At 39.4% G+C, this 21,436-nt stretch overlaps 2 protein-coding genes across 15 annotated transcripts in view; both read right to left on the bottom strand.

Moving 5' to 3' along the window:
• The window catches only part of LOC121892434, an 82,003-nt gene extending 81,871 nt beyond the window's left edge, over positions 1-132 (bottom strand). For all 5 annotated transcript variants that reach the window (XM_042405470.1, XM_042405472.1, XM_042405473.1 and 2 more), the window contains exon 1: positions 47-132. The gene's annotated coding sequence lies outside the window, so the exon portion shown is untranslated. The remainder of the gene's footprint in view (positions 1-46) is intronic.
• Positions 133-5,804: 5,672 nt separating this feature from the next.
• Positions 5,805-21,436, bottom strand: part of LOC121892291 (neural cell adhesion molecule 2-like) — a 434,533-nt gene continuing 418,901 nt past the window's right edge. For all 10 annotated transcript variants that reach the window (XM_042405249.1, XM_042405239.1, XM_042405247.1 and 7 more), the window contains one exon: positions 5,805-8,466. In XM_042405249.1, the coding sequence (XP_042261183.1) occupies positions 8,352-8,466 (115 nt within the window). In that variant the 3' untranslated portion in view covers positions 5,805-8,351. The remainder of the gene's footprint in view (positions 8,467-21,436) is intronic.

Genomic DNA, 21,436 nt, shown 5'->3' with positions numbered 1-21,436 from the left:
AGATAAATTGAGCAGGTAAAACATAAAACTGAATAAATGAATTTACCACAGCAAGGAGCTGGTTTTGAACAGCATTTCAAGAAGTGAGCTTCCTTAAAGGTGATGTACTTCCTGTTGAAACAGGATGTTGTGATGAGGCAAAAAAAGTAGATCCTGCACTGAGGAAGGACACTTAATTGCTCACTTTGCCATGCAGTTTCTAACAATATCTTTCATAGTGGATTTAGATAATACTGTCACACAACTATAATTTCAAGCTATTACGTGTATAAAGAGAAGAAATCAGCCTAAAGCACCGACACATCAACAGTCTTTGTACAGCTATTGTGCTTTGCATTTCTGGATTTAAATGCTTGGTGCTTGTGTGGTTATATTATTCACATTAATACCATGGCCAAATAGATAAAAGCCATATCTCTATATTTCCAGCACAGCGGTTTCTGCATCAGTAAAGCAATTACAACATTTTATTGTAAAATAATGCACCAAGCATCACTAATTGATGATGTCTAATTGTGTACGATTATCCGAGTGTGAATTTTTCCCTTAAACACTGCCGGCGGCAGGTCTTTGTCTACATACACTTAGTTTTAAGTTTAGGAAAGAGAAGGATCCCATAGATTGGTGGTATTATTAAAAGTGGTGAGAAAATATTCTCTGAGGGTCTAGTTGAATAGTTAATGAGACCTTTACTCTGAATGGTAGGAACCTTGATTTCCATACAACAGCAGCCACTTGAATTATTTGAAAAAAAAAAAAAAACAACCAAAACTCACAAATGAGTGAATTTGGTTTGATCATATTTATCATAGACTGCTTTTAACTAGAAAAGAAAAGCACAACATTGAATTATTTAGGAGCTACTTGTTAGCATTAAATCCATCCATTGTAATTTGATTCCACTGAGAAAAGAAATTCATGCCAAGTGTCACACTGAAACTTTTCTTTTCCGCAAAAGAAAGTGGTCTTTGATCCGACAGAAAAAGGTATTTCACAGCTCAGCTGTATATGCACAGACGCAATTATGTCTCCTGTAGCTCCGAGCTTCATAATGAAAGACTCACAGCACAGAGAGATAAAGTGACCAATGTACGTGACTTCTTCAAGATTTCTATCCTGATGTATTTATGTGTGTCTGCCCTGCATATCAAAAGGCCCCTCTCGCACTAGCTCAACACACCTTATGTGTTTCTCTTTTAAAGCATTGCATCACTTTGAAAGAGTTACAACCCAAAGTAATTTAGGCCTATTCCCTTGGAAAATCCTCCCGGTGTGTCCTTGAACACTAAGCCTGCGGTGCGAACAGCCATAAAGCTCTCATTTGTCATCTGGATTGTGTTTCAGTTCCCTCCAGAGCTCGCTTGTTTGGAGAAAAAAAAAAAAAAAAAAAAAAAGCGACAGTACGAAGACTGTTTTATCACTTGATGTTTAGTGGTTTTTAATAAAGAAAATAGAACAAGTGCGACTTTATTTTATTCCTCAGCAATTTATGTTACCACTCCTGCTCCCTGTTGTTAGAGCGCAATGTTTCTTGTATGAACCACTCAGAAAAGCCAATTTAAGAAGTTGCAGCAGGTGCCGTGACCTCATCTTAAATTTATAGAACATAAGTCAGCAGGTTCTTGAGGATGTTAAGAATTCTCTGCCCAGTAGCTCCACTTTGCACCAGTTAATAGGGTTATATTGAGTTTGACAGATGTGAATATATTATGCTGTAGTTCCAAACGAATGACGACGCGAGCATGTAATGGCTTTCACAGAAATGCTAAGCGATGCTTCTTTGCTGAACTTACTTATAGAAACGCTCATGATGGAAATACTGAGAGGAAATGTCTCTCAATCACAGCGCGCAGTGCAGGAATCTGCTCAAACTCATCTTCTCTGCGCGCGAAACGTGGCACCTTTCCAAGTCTGTTCACCTTCCTCGACTCCTTGCAAATCTTTAGGGAGCCGTTCTGTTCTCAGCATCTACTTCAAATATTTGCCTCCATCCTTCATCGTGCTGCTTCACCCGCAATGTGAACGAGGGGCCAGCCAGCGTTTCGATATATGACTTGTCAAAGTAATATTCATCTTCAAGAAATAACCTGCAACATTTATAACTAAATGTCACTTTGCTCTCTACCGTCAGCTGCTATCTTTCAGCGGTGACATGAGCTTTACACGGATCAAGACAGCTTTTATACTTGCCTTTCTAAACATTTATAAAGGTAAAATTCCTCTGCTGCTGAGGATACCAAGTGTCCTGTTTAAGGCAGCGAGTGGTTTCTTTGGAATAAATATAAAAAGATGGAAGAGGGCACCATATCTTTATTATTCCAGTATGATGAGCGAGTTTCTACACTCCAGAGCAAAGGCTGCTTATCACCAGAGCTGCTGCAAAAGGTGTAAAGCAACATTGCATGAGAGTAAAAGTTCATTCTTGACCAAGCAAATAGTTTCTTGCAGGTTGTTACTATTGAGTTTCCAAGAAAACATCATAGAAATCGTTTTCCTTCTGCAAACTTCATCTCCAAACAAAGCAGATCTGCAAGGTAATTATACTTTGCTAAAACTCCTTTAAACTGCAAACAAGTGAAATGATATCATCTCCTTTGTTCAGTTTTTCTTCACTTGAAAGAAAAAGCATGATCTCCAGAGTGTATCTAAGGTCAAACTGCTTTGTTTAAGAGAACATATGTGCAGAACGGTGGGTGAAATCTCTCGATCCTCCGTCTTAAAGGAACCCTGTGGAGTTCTAGCGCTTTAGCTTTTTGTTAGCATGACTCAGATTTCTTTGTAGGCACGCAAGCGTGCAGCAATGCATTTCACTTTTCTGCAGGCAATTTCAAGCATCCCACTGATAGTTAGCGGAAATAATGCGCCAAGAAATGAAGCAATGTGCCAAAAACGGCAGGGAAGATGAAGCCTGTCAGCTAGCAAAACCTTGATGTAAACAATGTAGGTTTCAAGATATTTAAAAAATCTACTTTGCATGTGTTTTATGAGGGAGGAAACGCCTTGAGGAAACACACACACACACACACACACACACAAACACACACAAACACACACACACACACACAAAACTTCATGGGGTATACATTTAAAGAAATCTTGCTTTGGCTGCATGCTCTGCGTTACATCACTGCTGGGCATGGTCAGAAGTGCAACAGAGGTGAAACTTTGAAACAAGAGAAAGTACTTTTGTTGCCATGACAGATTTATGGTACCACACACACACACACACACACACACACATACCTGTCGTTCCCCATCTCCTCTCCTGTCAAATCAGAGGAGAGCCGGACCACTGCTGGGAGACTCTGAAATTAAGCAGATTAAGAAAGTGGAGGGTGGTACCTGCCAAAAAGCTCTCTGCTGGATTTGTCCATGATTCGCCCATGTGGCAAAGCTCCACTTCCTTGGCAAAGTTTCAGAAACGAGTTGAGCGCGTCACTGTGGAATTCTGTGTGAGGGAGAAGTGCACACACACACACTTGTGAATGTATCAGAGAAAACTTCTACAATGGCAGAGAGATTTCTTCCCAGACTTCCCAAACTTCTCTCATAGTTGGGATTAAGGTGCTGTCAGAGCACTGTATCATGGGAGTCTCTGCAAACAGAAAGATTAGAGGAGAAATATTACCTGAAGGCTTACTGCGCTATCTTTTCATGTGGCGCATGACTTCCCAGCGGCGTTCATTGGACTAAAACACAGTGTTTGCTTATGTGTGTGTTTGTGTGTGGCCCCCAACATTTGTGCTGTTTGTCTAACTTCCCCTGTGTAAAAAAAAATAATACTAATCACCTGTAACAGACTGTCACACTGCTGCGTGACAAATTTAAAGAGAGGGTGACTTCACTTGTTTCTCTTCTCCTCCAATATCTCTCCTCTCTGCATCTCTTCATCCAAATGAGACTCAGTGTTTGATGTGCAGACTTCCTTTGAGCCCCTGTGGGAGATGAAGTTGAAGTTTGTTCCCCTTGTTAACAGAGGCCCTTGCATCCAGGATCCAACAGGCAACCCGCTGCTTCCCTCCCTCCCTCCCTCACGTGGGAGGGAGACGTCTGAGAAACGTTATCTGCTGACTTCAAATGAGTGTTGAAGAGGGGGCAGCTTTGTTAAGGAACACTGGCTCCTCCGTGCTATTCAGAATTGTTTTAATTCCTCCTTTGAGCTGAGCTTCTCACTGTCTCTGGCTTTTTATCATTAAAGCACTTCTTCTGTTTCAAGGAAGAGAGGACAGATTTAGATGCAACACAGTTGAAACAGAGTTATGGAGGTTTAGGAATGACCTTGATGAAAATAGCACTGTGTCCTCCGGAAAAAAAAAAGAGCTCCGCCGACTTCAACGGCGAAAAAAAATTAAAAGCTATTAAAATTGTGTCTTTGAGGAGTAGTCTGCTTTTATCTCATGATTGCTCCAGACTAAAGCACAGCCTATTACAATGCAGAGGATTAGAATGAAATGTTCACCCAGTATCAGTATCTATGACAGTATCTTCTTTTCACCCCACGATGGTCAGTGTAACATTACCTCATAGCGAAGCCCAGAATGTGAAAAATGAAAGAAATTCATACCTTGCTTTCATTTCACACTGTGTTAAATGCTCCCACAATCCCTCACTCAAGATTTTTTTTTGTACTCTCGCACCGATTAAAAGGACTCCGCACCTGTTAGCGCACATTTCAAATATAATTGTTGCTTGAAAAAAGTGGAGTTGGACAGCTCCATACAATTCAGGTATGTTAGCAGCTTCAAAGGACCACACTGGTGGTTTTATATGGGACAATTATGGAATTCTTGTGCTTTAAAAGTGAGTGATTTCTGAGTGTGTAAGCAGATAAACAATTGTTCTTCATGCATAATTAAGGCAGTTACGAGCTACCTTACCCCTCCAAGTTTCACCAAAATTGGACAGATGGTGCTGTTATGGCCTGTTTCTGTAATAAAACTTAATAATTTAAAAAATATATATACTTTTAATGACATTTTGGGAAATACGCTCATTTGCATTCTTGCTGAGAATTAAGAGTTCAAACTGAAAGAAGAAAACAAAGGAGTAACCAAAATCTGTAATGGTAAAAATCCTTTTTTTTGCCATTTGGCACTGTAGTTGGTGATAAACTCTCATCTTGGAAACTGAACCTACGCCAAATGTTTCTGCTGAGTAGCTCAACACGTGTTTGATGCTTATGGACACCCACTGGAGAGCCAGTGAAAAAAGGCCAAAAAAAAAGAAAAAGAAAAACCATGAATGACAACATCTCACTCTCTTCTACCAGGACATGTTTATTTACAGCGGCAAATGACAGGAGTCACAAGTGTTCCACAGGTACGTACAGAGAGACATCAATAGTTCCCACCTCCTGCACAAAGCACACTCAGCGAGGACAGTCCAAGGGACGCAGGGAGCATGGACACATACTGTACACTGAGCTCAAACACACCTGTTTTACCCCCTACAAGAAAGGACTGTGGAGGAGACAGAGAGGAAAGGAGGACGAGAGGGGGGGAGGAGGAAAGGAAGGAGGGGTGAGGTTGGGTTGGGGGAGGCGGGCGGGCGGGTGGGGGGGGTTTAGACTCATATTCAAATACAAAAGAACATGTACAAATCGTATAGCCTCCAGGCACTGTGCTCCCATATTTACAGTCACTGTAACAGGCAGCGGAACCACTCCATGGCAGGACCATCCGTTTGAGATATGCAGGTACGTGGGCTCGTTGTGAGAAAACAAAGCCTATGAGGTCTGGGATAAAAACCGATGGAGTCTGAGAGGCAGGGGGATAGTGGCGAGGGGGCGGCGGCGGCGGCAGAGGGGGGGGGGGGGGGGCTCGCAGACACACGTGTGGAGTGCTGCAGCCCCGGGGAATTAATCACTGTCGAGAACTACATAATCAGATTTTACCTATCAGAGAACACTCTGAAACTCAGCGTGAGAGCTCTCGCCGACTCGCTCCACACTCAGAGAGAGAGAGAGACACTCGAAGCACTCGGACATTCATACTTGGCACATGGTCATCATAACCTACATGACCTGCAGAGCCACATAATGCATCATGGAGCTGAGAAGTGTACTTAATAACACACCTTAATATAAATAGTTAACAAAATGAACAAATAAATAACAACAAAATAAACGCCAAAATAAAATTAACTCTTTCATTTTAGGATATTTTCTATAATCGGGATGCTGTGTGAAAAATCTAAATGGGCACACACACACACACACATGCTGCGTACGTGCAGATACATTCAACAACCATACATGCAACCTGATTCATGAAGACATACAACAAAGTGTATTCACCCACCCATGCATGTATGCACACACACACACACACAGACACACACACACACACACACGTGATGATGCATTACCTGGTATTGAAACTAGATTTCTGCAGCCCATCACTGCACTTTGTACTCAGGAGTTGCAGCATCAGCCTGACATGTAGTTGTACTAAATAGTGTTTCCGTCCAGTGTCGTTGTCTACTACCCACAATCCTAAGACTACATTTCCCAGAATTCCACAGCAATCACAATAAAAATTTCATCTTTTAAACACATTCTGTGGCAAAAAAAAAAGCAGCAAAGTTGTGACCAAAAATTCATTTGATGGTCTACACTGCTGCTGCTGCTGCTGCTGCTGCTGCGGCGGCGGCGGCAGCACTGGGCCACAAGGGGGGCAGGGGGAAAAAAAAAAAGAAGAGAAGGCACACTAATGCCGTAATTACTGCCTCCATTGAAATGCTGTGAAATAGCTTTAGGGCATGGACTTTCTTAAGGGAAAGCAAATGACTTGAAAAAGCATTATTACACCATCACTGAACTTTGGGACCAAAACACAACAAAAGGAGGAAAAAAAAAAAGTTTTCATCTGAGGGAGGAAAAAAAAAAAAAAAAAAAGCCAAGCCTGTTGCATTTTGAAAAAAGACACATCCCTTAGGGTATATTTACATAAAAGCTTTGTAAAATATTCTTTTTTTTTTTCACCTATGTACAACACATGACAACATCAGAGAGAAAAGCGATCAGACCGAGAAACAAAAGGTTTTTAAAAAAAAACCAAACAAAAAAAAAAAAAGCATCTGAGGCAGATCTGACACAGGAATGAATAAAGAAGTTTATCATTCATTAAAAACAGAAATTACACACATGTTGATTTATTTGTTATCAGCATACCTTTACCAGATTGTTCCCATGCCTTGAGCACAAATCAGCTTGCAGTGCAGGCGATGTATGTTGTATGCGGTTTGAACAAAGATGAATGAAACATACTGTGACGATGCACGTGTTAGAGAATGAAACAGTTGATGTGTCAGCAATATTCAGTGTCAATATAACAGGCTTTTGTAACAATGACATCAATGCACATGTGTGGTACGCTATTATATCGTATACTTCATAGACTGCAACACATTATTCTCTCTTTTTGTCCTTTTTTGTTGAAGATTTTTGATTTTTTTTTTTTTCCTACAACACACAAAGTGAGATCCAACAGCCCTCCGGAGTCCAAATTCTTCTTCATAATTAACCATTAGGTCCTGTTTCATACAATTTTTCACCCTACTGGGAACAAATTCCCCTCATAAGAACCTGTCGTTATGATTTCCTGGAGTAATAAAAGCCTAAAATCTCATTAAAAGTGGTTTAGCTTTTGTTACTGAAGCCAGCTAGCTTGAAACACAGTGCTCAAGTGTTTGCCCCTCATTAGCCATTCACCTAGCTGGGCTATTAAAGGCATACAAGGGCTGCTGTAGTGTAACACTCAGGCCTGGAACGAGGCGATTGGGTTTAAATCAATGTGATCTCCCGCAGTGAGGGTCGGCCCGTGCGTTTGAACAAAAAAAAAAAAAAAAAAAAAAAAAAAAAAAACAGAGAGAAAAGCAAAAGCACACTCGCATACAAGCTTTGCCTGCGTTTCTGATTGTGTCGCCGGGGGAGAAGTTGTAGACGGGGAGGGTGGGAGGGTGAAGGGGGCTGGAGACGTGATTTATAACCATTATCTGCATGGAAGTCTTACGTGGTAAAGAAAGAATGACACAAAACAACAAAGCATCATCAGAAAAAAATAAAATAATAAAAAGCCAAAAAATAATATACAATCATTGATCAACAAGAGCCTTCCACTGATGCCATGTTGGTAAGAACATGATACATTTATCACTCAGGGTGTCTAAAAGGTTGACCCTTTCTTCCTTTCTATTTTCTCTCTATTATTTGTATTTACACATGCCTTTCACCGGGGCATTGTTATAAACAGATATGGTATTTTACTCCACTTTTTTCCAGTGTTGTAGTTTCTCTGGGTTTTGGTCTCGTGATCCGAATGTTCTTTTGGTGGCGAGGGGGGACCGACCCTTTACGCTTTGCTGTCGTCAGGCTTTGTGTGGATGCTGTTGTCACTGTGCACTTTGATTTCAATCGTATCCGGCTTGAGAGACTCTTTTCCATTTTCTTCCTTCAGCGGTAGCTTCCTGTTGGTAGAAGAAGACGCAAAAAAAAAAGCATATAAGTGAGATGCTGCGTGTGTACTTCACTTGAGTATGGTGATTACTGAAACTTAAAGCACATTTACAATTAACGTGAACAGGCACAGACTTCAGAGTGACTACCTGGAGGATGTTTTTGTATGAAGCAGGCACATACAGTAAATGCTAGCTAAATTAGGACTAAATTACTACTATTTGAGAGCGTGGGCTTAATGGTTTGCTCCACGAAATGTGTACTTTCCTGCTTTAGAGCCCACCAGTAATCACAATAATCACCTTTAAGACCTTTTGGTGCATGGATCAGTTGCCCCCATTGGGATTAATAAAGCTGAATTTAAATGAAGTGAAAAGGCACCAGGGATATTAAATATAACAGTGTCTACAGGGCTGCACACAGGCCAAAAGAAAGATATATTAATCATATTCATGACTTCCTTTGGCCTCAGAGGTTGATAAAACAGAGGACATCTGACCTAAAATAGACACCAGTTTGTCTGATTGTCTTATGCTTCCTTCCGGTGCTCAGATATCTTATGGGAGAGGAAGATGAGATGAGGATAGTAACCAAACATGACTTGGCAGGCCCGTTGTTGGATTTTCTCCAAATGTTCATTTGGGATAAATGCCACTAGTACACTAGAGTAACAACTACATAATATTTATATGGATGGTAAAAGAGTATTGAGACGCAGAGTCAGTCATATCAGAAGACAACCCTGTGTCCTAGAAATTACATTTATTTACAGCCAATATAATAAATGTAATTATGCTTTTTATATCAGCATAGTAAAGAAATGTTGATGATAAATGTACAGTAAACAATGCAGGATTTAAATATTTTAATAATCCTCTTTGCAAAGCTTCAAATGCTCAAGGATACACACAATGTGTTTTAGTGTGAATGACTGAATGTAAGCATAACTTTGTTTACAGTAAAACTCCACAGGGTGCCTTTAAATACTATAAAAGGCAATGCCGACTTGAAGGAGAGAGGACGTATTTACTTTAATATCTAACCAAAACCATGGTCTTTTCTTAAAGAGGACATAACATGCACACTTCAAGGTCTATATTTCTGATTCACAGTTCCTTATTTATCTCATACTGGCTCTTGATGCAGCCCCTCAGTTCAGCCTCTGTCTGAAACAGGTCGTTTTATCTCCTGTCTCTTTAAGGCCCCGCCTCCTGATGGAAGCTGCCGGCTCCGGAAGCTACATAAACAAACAGTAGTTGTCACATTTTGCTTCTTTTTCCTGTTCTTTACTCAAAATATAACCTTCTCAAATACATCTGTACATGTTTGAGCCCAAATCTGATCCAAAATATGCGAGTAGACAAAAACGAATAACTGCGGAGCGACTGAATGATCTGATGTCAGTCGACGAGGAGGTAGGGGTAACTTTGCAAACGAAGCATTCAGAGCACGCTGAAGCACTGACTTTTGACTTAAAAACGACATTTTTATATACATTCACGTCACGTTTTGGGACTCTGACAATGTTTAACAGACATCTGTCATTATAACAGTATATATAAATGACACAAAATCACAAAAACATGACATGTCCCCTTTAACCCAAATGCTTTTGCAGCCTAAACCTAAAAAACACACACAGGAAGCAGGAATGCAAACCCAGGTTTTCAGTATCCAAGTCCTGCGCTTTGTACACCTGCCATCCTTCCAGACCACCTTGTTATGACTCCTGTGTGATACAGGTACACAACTCCTTTTGGACTAAAAATGTTGTCAGTGAACATAATCCAAGCTGCAAAGTTTCTTTTAAAAACTTCTCTGGCAAACACATAAAGTAGTATATAAATGTAACTTCCGGACATCTCATCGTTCATGTTGGAAGTGAACTGGACTTGGATTTAACAGATCTATGCATCTTAAATAGCAGATTTTACATAACTGAACAGTTTCTCACATTATTACAGCATTTGAACAATGTTCTGTTAGCTTGTTGTTTCTTTCTTCAGTCTGTGCTCTCATTGTTCTAGCTGTGTCGGCCTGAATAACATCACTTCAGAGCTGGCAAATATCCCATTTACTTTTGATTTGATTCATTTTGAGGAGAGAAAAAAAAAAAACAGAGAGAACGAAATAAAATATACATGCATGTGTTATTAGGCATGAGACATTTGATTGGCTGGCTGCCTCCTCTCAGCCGCTGTGTTCATCTCATCTTCAGAGTCTTGTATCGAGTAATTCAGCAGAAGGACATCACGGCTTTATCTTTATGATAATGTGGATGAAAATCTAAGCAGCCTGTGTTTCCAGTAATATGATGTATGAGGGCTTTTATCTGCATTCAGCACACTAAAGTACTTTATCCTATTGCAGTTAATACAGTGACTGAGAAAAAGTCAGAATAAAATAATAAAGTGACATAATATGACTTTAATGATGACGATTTATAATATATGTCAGACTTTGGTATGGGTATGTGTTTTGTTTTAATCGCCCACATTTATACTCCTGATTTTACTAAACTCATACTGTATTTAGACATTTTAAATGGATCATAATTAGACAATAAAAAGTAATATAAATCTCCCATCTGTTACAGGTGATTTACTGGTGTTTTCATGCTGTATATACATCTTTTGGTACAATAATAAGTCTGCAGGACACACATTGAAACAGTTGATTGTCAATTTTATTTTACTGTAACCATCAAAATAAAAAAAAAGTCTAACCAAAAACCACCTATTGAGAACGCAATATGAACCATGCACGGAGCAATGTGAAGTAAACACTTGTCTATCATTTGTCGCTCTATATTGTAAATAAAGCAATTTGTCGTTCAGCGGCAGCTTGCTCCAAAAAAAAAAAAAAAAAACACAGACAACAATAAACACCTAAAGTGCAAAAATATGAGGAAAATATTGAGTTGTAGTGGCTTTTTCCTGGATTCTCTTTTTGTTCATTCGGTGTGTACTTTTGAGATACTATCAAAATATTAAGGAGATGGGATTGAGTCAGAAGCAAAGAAAGCAGATGTAGACTTGATCCTGCTGAGTGTGCTTTAAGATGATGGGTATCAGGCTACCAGCAGGATGGTATTAACACACTTTAGCTGAGGGCTTCTCATTTCCTGAGTTCGCAGGGTTGCTCTGGTTCTTATTCTGCTGTATTTCGAGCTTCTGTTAATCATTCAGAACTTGTTTGTCACCCTGCCTGAGAAACATAAACCATTCATCCATGCTTTTGACTCTCTAAGCAATAAAACCTAAAAAAAAATGTTTAATCTAATCTTATTTAACTCTCAGAAAGAAGGCGAACAACAGTACTCCCCAAAATGTGAAAGGTTTGACCAGGACAGTTTAATTTCAATTTTATTGACCTTTAATTAAATATTAAACATTAATCAGTCAGTGGTGCTCGTCACTGATGTGATGGAGCTTTCATTTAATTCAGTAATTATATCTGAATTATTTCTTTATTTAAAGGTCTATTTTGTTTCACAGTGGTGGGTCAGTGGAAAGTTTTGGCCTAAATGCTGTTTCACCATATTTCATTATTTTTTTTGCCCAATTTCTTCAAGTAAATAGTCAATTCCGAAAGGCCACACAACACAAAATCACTGTCAAATAGCTGCACTGGAGTTTGTTTCTGTGAGCGAGATCATGAATGTAAAACAGCAGCCCTGCGTGATACTTTACCTAATAAGCCCAAATATTGCAAGTGGCCAGAGGGGGTTCCCCTTTGGTTGATTGGTGGACGTTAAAGTTCCTGCACAGCGGAGCCAATTTCATGTCCCATTAGCTTAATGCAAACCCAGATTGGACTTATGCTCAGACGGGGAGGTTTTCTCAACATATGGGAAGGTTTCACCGCTTCGCTTGCTGTTTCCCTTTTTCTCGGGTGCGGACGCCATATCGAGGGAGGGAAGGAAGGAGTTTTCAGAATCGACGTATCGATTCAGTTTGTCATTAAAAAAGATGATGAACACACCACACTTCTTTTCTTTGATTTCCTGTGTTTTTTATGCTCTGAGTTTAGTGTTTTCTCTTTAGCTCGTTTTATAAATACATAACCTCCACATGCAGCCATTCAAATCACACAAATCTCCAGTTGTCTATATGTTGGGAGATAATTAACTAGTTCTGTAATGATTGACCCCCAGTTTATGAGCGCTCCACTTCCTCTATGGGCACATAGAGCTAAACGACTCAATAAATTAAAGCAATGCAATTTTCTTCTTGTATACTCCTCATACATTAGAGCCTTCTTGAAAACTATTTTTGTCCAGTAAATGTATGACGCGTCTCAGCCAGTTGAGGTCAGTTTGTCCCCCCTGCTGTCCTTTCAGAGCTTGAGGAGCCGTGCTGCTGACAGAACAGCTGGTACAGTGAGGACTTAAGGCCACGTTATGCTCACAGCAAGTTAGTGTATATGATGTGTCCAACTATATCTGAAGGCAAAAGTGTTTATAGCTGTTCTGAACATTACAGAGACAGGTGAGAAGTGATACTGGGGATAATATGGGAACAAGGAGAAGTCATTTCATATGTTATGAACCAATACAAATACAATTCAGCAGCGCTTATGTATCGTTGATGTCTTGCATCCATATGTACGCTACTAACATCAAGGTGTTGCTGAATTGTCTCAACCAATATTTTTACTGATCTTTCCATTTTAACTATTCATAATATTACCGGTTACATCACTGCAGAGTTGTCAGGTTAGTGTGTGAGAAGTGGATTAAGAGTGGGATATGGAGGATAATCGACTTGATCTGGCAACCCCCAACATCAAGCTGTATTGTACTGTCGACTAGCTGTAGCCTCGTAGTAGTAGGAGTACTTATAGTTTAAAAAAAGTTTCAAACGTCCCGTAATTGAAAACGTCTCCACTGGACAAAACTAACATCAGTTGATATAATATTTAAATTTCAAGTGTTACGTGTTGTTGGCTAATTTGTAATTGTTTCTCAGATGTCATTTTATTAAAGAGCTTTATTGCTGTCAGTGAAAATGCCTCCAAAAGCAAATTAAGATATCAGAAAACATGTAAAATATCAGTTTAAAATGAGAGAGGAAAACATAAAACAAGTCCAGTTATAACAGCTAATGCATATTCAATAAACTATTTGTAGAGTCAGACTCTTTATGTTTGTGTGTGTGTGTGCATATGGACATACAAGTGCATGTACACATCTGTTCGTGCCAAAGATAAAACTAGGCCTCACATCTGTGGAAAACTGACAAAAGATTTCCCCAGAAATGACAAACAGCCTTGCTGCTGCCTGATGTTGCTGTTTGCATGGACGACTCCTACTGCAGATACACGTTTTTACACAAAGATATTGCTTTGTTTGTATAATGTAATTAGGTTGTATGTGTGAAAAGTCAAAGGTAATAAGAATATGTATTTTTCCTCAAATGCTAAAGGAAATTCTGTAATTTCTTTCTCTTCCAGGGTTTTGACCTCAACAAGACTCCTGCACACGCCGCCACATACTGTATTTTGTATGCATTCATGCACCACACGCTCCCTCAGATATTATATTTTAAACAAACAGCAAACAGAAAAGCTACTGGGTCTTGACAAGCCTCTTTGATTGTGTTGCGAGAACCAGCATCTGTGCGCACCTCATGGTGGGCTGGGAACATATCAGAGAGTGTGTATGCAGATGTGCATTAGTAATCTGTAAGTTTCTAAGTGACACCACAGCACAGCAGGGGTGACTTGCTCTTCTCCTCCCCTGACGTTAATTAAGGCCATCTATGGCAGACCATACAGGCTGCCTGGAATCCCTGCTTTTCAATGAGATTAATTAGGTGGCCCAAGTTCTAAACCGTGCTACATCCCAGGGATGTTTGTTTACAGTCTTATCTAAAGCTTTACATTTACATGTATATTTTCTTCAGGCATATTTTATCTTAGCTGACACCCAGGATCTTACGGTGAGTGTAAAAGTCTCACTCAAGGACACTCTGACAGCGCACACAGCTGCTGATGGACACTGGCTGTTCACATGGGGATCAAAGACCTTATTACCTGACCTGTTAAAGGAATCAGCTCGTTTGCATGATTGTGCGGGAAGAAGAGAGGTAATGTAAGTTAACCCTTCTCCAAGGCCAAGCAGGTGTATGTTTTGATTTCCCATTTACAAAGTCAGATGTGCTTTCAACAAAGCCTTTTTAGCTTTGCAAGACAGCCAGGCTTTTTGTTTGCTCTGGTGTTAAGATGGAGTGCTGCACACTTAATTAAAGCTGAAGTGCAAGACTTTTGTCTCCCCCCTCTGGCAATGACAGTAATTACAAAAACACTGCCGACACATGCTTATGTCATAGGCTCTGCCGTAGTCTACTCCATCGCTACTATTGTGGCTGTAAAACAGTGGATAAATGGTTTTGAGCATCACACAACCCCCACAAAATGAATCAAAATTTGATCCATTCAGTCTAATAACATTTAAAAAAGTCTAGAAAAGTAACACGATTCAATTATTTTATCCCCATTCAAGTTAGCAGAGAGCTAACTGGAAGTTAGCTGCTCGGCCGGCGGGAAGTCTTGCAGTATGCATTCATCTGCACGGCACGGGAATGTCACCACTGACACCAGATTTAAAAACTCTGTATACTGTGGAATACAGAGAGATTTATAGGCTTAATCAGCATTGTGTGAACTCGTTGGACATTCATCTTTATGTAAAAGTTGCACATTGCAGGTTTAAATGTCAGACGTCAGAGCCTGCCACTCCAGAATTTATTACTTAGGTGCTCTCAAGGTGCTGTCAATATCACAAACTGTCTTCAGTAAGTTTAAAAACACCTGCGCAGGGTCTCTGTATGATGTCATCTTTTTCTTATTTTTCTACTATAGTAGCAAGACAATGACAAAGAGGGGGGTAAATGCATATTTGCTTGTGTAATAAAATGCAACGAAGCACAAAATGTTAAAACAGTAATTAAAGTAGGGCATCTAATCATGGATGAGTGACCAAAGTGGTTACAATCCATTAATATTAATGCATTTTTGTGAGCTTAACTTTATTTTCTGTAACACAACATCCAAAAACAAAAAAGTTTAGTACAGTATATACTATATATGTGAAAACTATCCTTATTCATTCCACTCATTATACTGGTACATACAGAAATGAATGAAAAATCAAAATAACAGGTTTGTAACAGGGTCAAATGGGGTAAGATTTTCTTCCAGATTTGACTGTTCAGGTTGTAAAAAAAGTGAGCTTGTAATAATTGTTTTCTCTACTGATCTATGACACTTTCTATACTTTGTTCCTTCTTTTTTTTCTGACACTAACAGGGGTGAAATCTGTTTGTAAAAGTAATCAGATGAATCCTGGAGGTTGCCGTAGAGACCTGACACAGCTGTTTATCTGACTTTTACAATATAGTTTTCCTTCCATGCATTGAAGTGATCTAGCAGTGCTTATAATTTGACAACAATCTAAATAAAAAGTTAAAAGTTGAACTCAAAGTGTGGATTTTTGTTCAGTATTCAACACTATCATCTAATGTTTTGTTTTATATATCCTGCTGTGAGTCATAAGAGCATGAAGACACTTAAAAGTCTGGTCTCCTTCCAGTCAAATCAGTAATTTTCTACTAACCTCTGAAGTCTGACTAAACAGCAGACTGTTCACTGATGTCTGAACATATGCATGGTTATTGCACCTTTAGTCACACTTTATTTGAATTCTGATACATTCAGTAGTTTCAGTTCAGTTTAAAAAAAAAGTTTCTCTCTTTGGGTGAGAATAAAGAAAATGTATTTGCAGCAAAAAGGCTTCATTCACATTCTCTTCTTTTCACCTGATAGTTGAGCGTCAGTGCTGAACCATGAGCCTCTACTTCTGCGTGATGCTGCTAGGAGGCTACTGAACGACCAGACAGATGTATAAATCTATTCCTGGATCACTGCCTGACAGTTAAACAGCAGGGATTGAGTCAGATACTCTCTGTATCTACTGCTTGCACGCAGAAGTCCACAGCTCTGTAAAACTGTCCAGAATTACGGTGCTCAAGTCTTTCTCTCCCACTGATATAGTGCGAGGCAAGAACTTGACTTTAACACTAAAAAAACTACAAGCAAGGATTGACTTTTGAAGTCAACGGGGTCACTGTGAACACTGCCGAGTCTTTTAAGTTCCCCTGAGGTGACTGTGATGCGCAGCGTGTTCTGACTGATCTCGGCGCAATTCGGCACATTCATAACACTCAGATTCACCATCATCCGCTGGTCCAGCTCTGACTTCGAGCTAAAAGTGCACCGCTGAGAGGGCACTTGGCCAGCGGCCGCTCCCCGCTAGGCTTCTGCATCAACTGAGGTGAGAAAACAGACAGTGAAGACCGTCTATGACCTCGTTGACCCACAAACCTGTGTGTCTTAGAGAGATGCGCAGAGCTGCACCACCTGTCACCTCCAAATTTTCTTTCCGAATGCTCACACAGCCCACACACACAAACACTATCTCTTGCAGCTCTTATTTCCTGAACACCAGCAGTCTCTGATTAGTGCCACTTCATCATCTTCCTCATTTAAAGTCCACCCTGTGATAATTTATCACTCTATACACTCTTATCGATATCATTATTAGTGTGAATGCTGATTCAGCACTCGCACTATTGTTCCTCTAAGCTTTATTCTTTTTCTTTCCCTATATTTTTTTGCTTGACTTTTACTTCTGCAGCTACAGAAACCATTCAGATATAAAATGTTCAGCTCTTTAAGGACATTTATGTTATTACTTTTCATCTTTCTACCTTTTATATCTTTTAAAATATTAAGCTATTTTTTTTTTTACAATGGAAGTCGGTGGGAGGACATTTCACATCTTTCATACACACATGCTGATGCATACACTTTACAAACACATACACACACTTTCTGTCTACCTACTTTCTAGTTTTAAAGTTTTATTCCACCCAAATACTACTTTCTGCATTTTCAGCAATGCTGTGCAGCTCTCAGCTCTTTAAGATAATGCCTTTTTGTTCCAGAGTGTTTAGGAATTCAGTTAATCTGTCTTAAATCAATATAAATAATTTCTTCTTTCAGCCTTTTCAGGCAAATTTATGTCAAGTTCCAACTTTTTACAGTATTGCAGTTTAGCTTTCACCTTTTCTAGTAATGTATTTCAACTTTCAGCTTCTTTAGGTGATGCAGTTCAGCTTATTACAATATATTTCACTTCCAGGTTTTTCAGCAGTTTTTTTTTTTAGCAGTTTTTCAGCAGTGCAGTCAATGCAATCATTTGAGCTTTCAGATTTTTCAGGCAATTTGTTTCATATTTCTGCATTTTCAGCATTTGCTTTGAGATTCAGTTCAGCTTTCAGCTTTCACATGCATTTACTGCAGGAAATGCATTTTCTAGTTGATGATGTCGCTGAGGGTTTGTTGGTCTTTACAGCTTATTACCCCTCGGCACCTTCACACTAACTATTGACATCTTGCAAACTCGGTAGGAGTCTCTCAGCTTTGTATTATCTCAGGTGTTATCTCATTATAGTCACTTCAGCTCAGTGGTGTTACTCATTGTGCCGCAGACTACTGCATTACTTCATTTTCTCCACAATAGCTCAAAGAAAAACTGAGCGGGGATTTGTTTTCGCAGTTATGGCCATCATTCCTATCAGTTATGTAACTGGTTTCTCTGCTGAGATCTGAGGATGCAGAGACACCAGTTGCAGAGTCTAACAAGGCTGCAAACACAAGTGTTCACACAACTAGTTTTAAACAAGTCCCCAGTTTAAAAGAATATACTGTGTTTTTGTCTGAATATACACCAACAGTCCTTTCAGATGAGCTCAACTACTCGTCTTTTGAATTCATTATAAGCTGGATGTTCATTTACACAATTAACTATACAGACGTGGATATTGTTTCAATATATATTTTATTCATACAAGACACAGTGATCATGGTATTGTCCATGTTTGGGTTCTCTTCTCATCACCACAGATATGTGGATATCTATATTTTCATTACTCTGGCACCTGCACACACCTGAAAAGTCTGTAAAAATGATCAATTTAGCTGTATAGTTGAATTAGTAACTTTTCCAAATGGATACTTGAGTTAATATGGTTAAAGGATTATTCCAGTTTATTACACTTTGGGTCCTATTTTTGCAGTTTTAGCCATCATTTGTATTGATAATGATAACACTGTACTTAAGACAATGGGACACTGCAACATGACTACATATAAACGTCTGGTGTTGTCGTTGTTTTGTGCTGTTTCCTGTGTTGTACTGCAAACAATTGCCCTTCAATAAAGTTATTGAGTCTTGAATCTTGAAGACTGAGTTGGTTGTTCACATATGAAACATGAAATATAAAAATTAGTAAATTCTATATATTACATGTAAATATGAAACATATAAACTAGCCAGTTACTTGGAGAAAGCCTGGGAGAAGAGTAAGAAACCCTTTATCACAATAAGTAACAGATTAGTGAGTTCATTTGGGAGTTTATGTTCTTTTTGTCTTTTCTTTTCTTTTTCCATATGCTTATGTATTTGTATTACCAGAAGATGCATTTTTTGTAAAACAGCTGTGTCTTGTAATTCCACGTGGGATGGGCCAGATGTTTGGCATGACAGAGAAATAAAACTAAAACTAAAGCTATAATCCCTCATTGCACAGGAAAACTGCAGCAAGAACAGTAGGTCAACACTGAACAAGAAACATCAAGGTGTGATGGATGCTTACAATAAATTTACCACCTGCCTTAGTTTTCTCCTCCAAGTCTGGCTAATGTGGAAGTTTATTTAAAACTTTTAAAACTGTATGGATGTTACGGTTTAGTGCACGCAGTTGTACAAAGAATACACTCCATGACCCAAACAACTACTGTCAAAATAGTTTAATAATCCAATTAGTCCGACGTGCAGAGCAATAATTAGAGCATGAGTCCACCTAGAACGTTTTGGCAGCACGTCACTTAGCTGTAGCATGCTCATGGATATATGCTAGCCAGCTTAGCCAAGGCAGCCTGGTCATCCTGTAGTGTCGCTGCCGTCAGAATGACAAACCAGAGACCCATAACACTGACCGAGTGCAACGCTATTAAAACATGCTCCGTTATCTCTGTAGTGAAATGATACCGAGTCTCCCCATCCGCCTCCTCTCTCTGTGATGGTCGGCTTTTCACTCCGCCTTTGAAGCCATTCAGAACAAAACATTTGATTTCTGACATAGTAAGACAGCACGTCATAAGAACCAGTTCTGAGAGAGAAAAATGTTGTTAAAAATATGAAAATAAAAGTAGTGGTTTGGTCCCTCTGACTGACTTTTTTTTTAATTTAACCTTTAATTAACCAGGAAGTCCGTGGAGATTGAATCTCTTTTCCGAGGGAGACCTGGCCAAGACAGCACACCAGTTACAGTTTAAGTAGAGATAAAACACAACAGATAGGGAATACGAACATCGAACACACAAGGAAGAGACTAAATCCAGCTCAAATAAGGCAGCTGCAATTCTCAGTTACATGAACTTTTACCATGGCTTTAAAATTGTCCATATATTATATATATTATTATTAATGACATCATTAAACTATTAATACTGAAGCATCAGTGTGTAAGCAGCATGTTACTGTTGTCGCTGCTGGAGGTGGAGCTAGTTTCAACTACTTTATATACAGTTAGACCATAAATCAGCATAAAACAGCTGTCAGCAGGTGTCCTGACTCCTGGCAGGGAACAGAGAGATTATTTTACTTTTCCACTGCAGCACAACTAAACTGTTTCAGTAATAGTTATGGCCAATGAGCCATTTTCCAAAATGAAAGACCAAAATGGTATTTTCTACCTTTCTTTTTTTTTTTCCCCTGCTGTACTGAAATCGTACCAAACTGTGAATTTTGTGTACCGTCACACCCCTAGTCGCCATGTCACTGCATCTCAGCAACAAAGCTGCAGGAGAAAAATCATAAACGATGTGAATAATGAGCACAATTCTAATAATAAAACCCCGACTGTAAAAGAAATGTGGAGCTTCTTTTGCCTGTCAGGACCATTTTGCACCATTCTGCTGCACTTTATGTGAAGTACTGTATGCCTGTGACACTGCTTTGTATTTGTGATGTGATGGTGCTAAATTATCAACTCTAATATAGCCATAAAAAGTTGGAACGGTAACATACAGCAACACGCAGGCTATAAATGCCTGCGTGAGTTGCTGCTACAGAGCAGGCAGTAACATAAAGCTGAGGCGGTTTCTGCATGCTGTCTGGGCCGGCAGTCATTCAGCCCTCCAGCACTGTGAGCTTAGTGACTCAGCAAAAAAAAAAAAGTCAGCCTCCTCCTCCTCCTCCTCTCTTTCTCTGTGCCCTCTCTCCGCATCCTTCTCTTCAGCAGACACTGGGCTGGCACATTGACAGTTTTAACACAAAAATGGCACTGCTGAGGCCAATGAATCAGATTCTGTGGGTGCCATCTCACAAAACCTCCCGTTTGGCTCGCACCAGGCATGAAATAGTAGTGGGACTAAATCTGAAAATCGATTGTACAATGGATTTCATGGGGGTACGCCTATAATTGCAAGCTGTCTGATGATAATAAATTCTTAAAAAACGTATGTGTTTGCTCTTCTCACGAGGGGTCACTCAAACTATTTGCATGCTCACATTCAATGTACACACAAACATTAAGTATGGCAGCACAGGAAGTCAGTGTGTGAACTACAGACGTGTTTATACATGCACATCATGAATGCACACAACGCATGCAAACAGGATACTTTGAAGGTGAACTCACGACACACTGTATGAAAGGCACTGATGTTAGTGAATAAGACATTATCAAAGACATACTGTGGTTGAAAAGGTGGTTGGGCGGCTGTTGTAGGTGTACCTATATGGTAAAAAGAAATCTCCTTTTCTTATTCACACTAAATATGTTTCTGTTTCTGTTCAAATTAAAACTGCACATAACAAGATGAGTTTCACTGTGCTATTCATCTCTGTTT

The sequence above is a fragment of the Thunnus maccoyii genome, chromosome 24, assembly GCF_910596095.1.
Source record: "Thunnus maccoyii chromosome 24, fThuMac1.1, whole genome shotgun sequence".
Classification (NCBI taxonomy): domain Eukaryota; kingdom Metazoa; phylum Chordata; class Actinopteri; order Scombriformes; family Scombridae; genus Thunnus; species Thunnus maccoyii.
This window is presented reverse-complemented; position numbering and strand designations above follow the sequence as displayed.